Source organism: Tribolium madens, unplaced genomic scaffold (genome assembly GCF_015345945.1).
Source record: "Tribolium madens isolate multiple individuals breed KSU strain unplaced genomic scaffold, Tmad_KSU_1.1 Scaffold_71;HRSCAF=194;Tcas5.2_LG6, whole genome shotgun sequence".
Taxonomy (NCBI): domain Eukaryota; kingdom Metazoa; phylum Arthropoda; class Insecta; order Coleoptera; family Tenebrionidae; genus Tribolium; species Tribolium madens.
In genome coordinates, this window is record NW_025401041.1 from 7195823 (window position 1) to 7198774 (window position 2952).

Below are 2952 nucleotides of genomic sequence, written 5' to 3' on the forward strand. Positions count from 1 at the left end.
TTTTTTTAGTAACGTTGCATTCTTTAAAATCACTTTTAATGTCAAAGATATCTTAAATTTTCTATTTTTCCCTTCGAGAAAAGGGATCAAATTCAGGTTTATATTATTCCACTTTGTTTTTCCATTTTTCAAAAATTCAAAATTAAGCTCTTTAGAAAAAACTCCTTGAAAAAAGATTTCTTATTATCTCAAAAACTTCACAAAACGAGAAAACATTTTACATAAACCTTTTAATATTCCAAAAAATTTATAGAACAAAAAAATTTCTTAAATTTTTTGATGATTTTTAAAATATTGTTCCTGTAAAATGGTCATTTTTAGAATAAAAAAATCCATTTTAAAGCTTCTAGTTTCTACTCTTGAAATCTTTTGGCAAAAAATTTTCTAGGAAATAGCGGGAGGGAAAAAAATGATTTTTTTGTTTTTTTTAATCCACGGACTTGAGGAAATTTTTATTAATTAAATCAATACATTCACCTTTAATTTATGTTTTCTTTATGTTAATTTAAGACTGAGATATTTGACTTTTAATGAAAAAGGATCTTTTTGTCTTTGATCATCAGTTCCCAAAACTGGAATAAATCTTCTCCAAGGCGTTTTTACAATTTTTTGAAAAAAAAATTTACTTGCAACATTGATTTGAAGAAGAGAAGAAAATTGAAGGAATTTATTGTTTCTGAACATTCTGTAATCTTCATCAAAATGAGAAGCAATTTTTTTTCTACAATTTTGAAAAAATTAAAAAAAATTGTTTGATATTTTTGAAAATGTAAAAAATTAAAAACCAATACTGACTAATTTTTGAGACCATTTATTTAGCTTCTGCATACCCTAATTTTGCTCATCTCTATTTAATTGCATTAATGAAAAGTTGTATTCAGCACTCGAATTGCGAACAATGCAATATTTATGTTATTCTACTTTGTTTTTTCATTTTTCAATCAAAAACTTCAAACGACAAAACATTTTACATAAACCTTTTACTTTTCCAAAAAATTTAGAGAACAAAAAAGTTTCTTGAATTTTTTGATGATTTTTAAAATATTGTTCCTCAACGTAAAATGGCCATTTCTAGATTTAAAAAATCCATTTTAAAGCTTCAAGTTTCTAGTCTTGAAATCTTATGGCAAAAAATTCTCGGAGCTACGGTTATTACATAATCCCAAGAAATAGTGTGAGGAAAAAATTGATTTTTTTGTTCTTTTTTTTTGATCCACGGACTTGGGGAAATTTTTATTAAATAAATCATTCAGCTTTAATTTGCTTTTTTATGTTCTCTTTATGTTAATTTATCACAGATATTTGACTTTTTTTTGAAAAAAAAAATTACTTGCAACATTGATTTAAAGAAGAGAAGAAAGTTGAAAGAATTAATTGTTTCTGAACATTGTATAATCTTCATCAAAATGAAAAATTTTTTGCTACAATTTAAAAAAAATCGAATAAATTAAAAAAAAATTGTTTGATTTTTTGAAAATGAAAAAAATTAAAAACCAATACTGACAAATTTTTTGCAAACCCTAGTTTTACTCATCTCTAATTAATTACATTAATGAAAAGTTGCATTCAGCACTCGAATTACGAACAATGCAAATTTCCAAAAAAGTCATTTTTTTGTTTCCATTTTTTGCAAAATTAATAGTAGTGTATTATTTTGCAAAACTCAACAACTTGAAGCATTTTGCAACTTTGAACATGTACTATTTTTTGACCTTTTTTTTATTGATTTTTATCTTTTGTACTACACAAAAAATTAAATTTTCTAAAAAAATTAAATTAAATACAATAAATTCTGCAAACAGGGAAGAAGAAATCGTTTTTTCGCGTAATTGTTCTCAAGTCTCAATTTTTTGTTTATGCGCTCAATGAAAATATAAAAAGTCGGTGCCTATGGATTCAATTGTGTTTTAATTACCGATCCATGATCCTTGATCTTTGGTGATCTTGAGATCTGAGTCTTCAGCATTGAGTTGGGGTAGGAGAATCGCAGAGTAGGCGAATGAGATTCCGACGACGACGTGAAATAGGGCTCCGATGGCAGAAGCCAACATCTAATTTTTTCGAATTATTTTAGCAAACTTTCAAATTTTCACTCACTTGCGGAAGAAGAGTTTTGAAGCTTTTGCCCTCATAGCGACTGATTGAGCCTCGACTCCCCACAGTTTCGTTGAATTTGTCCTCACGTTCTTTCTCCTCGCGGATTTTTCTCTCATTTTCTAAAATGCTGAAATTTACAACTTAATTGAAACAAACGCAAACATTGCACCGTTTTATCTTTATGATAGGCACTCTGGAACAGATTTATTTTTTACATGATATTTAATTGAGCATTATTGAGTACCTTGTTGATCCAACTCAACAATTAAAGATTTTATAGATAAAGTAGCCCTGAAGGTTACACAATTCAACAAATAATTTTCATTGTGGAAGCCTTGATAATGATAGATCAAGGGTTTCAGCTTTGCTATTATTATCGCTTCGAAAATACCGAACAAAGACACTTGTTTTTATTATTTCTGGATGATTCATGATGCATTGCTTGCATTGCAAGGCAGATTTCTGGGAAAATATGGGCGTTGAGTACAGTCACATGCATGAAATTGTTAACAGATCTACTTAATAAATTGTTTCCAAGAGATAATAAACTTTCTCACTAGTGGAATCATCGTTATTAACATAAAACCTTGATTTATGTAAACATTACATTTTATGGAATAACAAGTAAAATAGAAAACAACTTTAAATTCAAAAGAAGTCAATTCAATTCGAAAAATGTTGACACGAAATATTTTTCAATCAAAATTTATTTATTATAGAATCGCAATAGAATTTATTAATAAAAATTAATTTAACTATTGAACCGCATTAAAATTAACAAAATGAATTTTGCATCTACTCTTTTGATTAATTTTTTTAAACCGAATTAAGACTTCAATGATGTTGTGGAAAAAT

At 27.0% G+C, this 2952-nt stretch overlaps 1 protein-coding gene across 1 annotated transcript in view; it reads right to left on the reverse strand.

Annotated features, from left to right (window-relative positions):
• The window catches only part of LOC123008424 (facilitated trehalose transporter Tret1-2 homolog), a 13263-nt gene that overhangs the window by 7170 nt on the left and 3141 nt on the right, over positions 1–2952 (reverse strand). Inside the window, 2 exon segments of the mRNA XM_044404210.1 lie at positions 1916–2051; positions 2098–2224. Of these exon segments, the coding sequence (XP_044260145.1) occupies positions 1916–2051; positions 2098–2224 (263 nt within the window).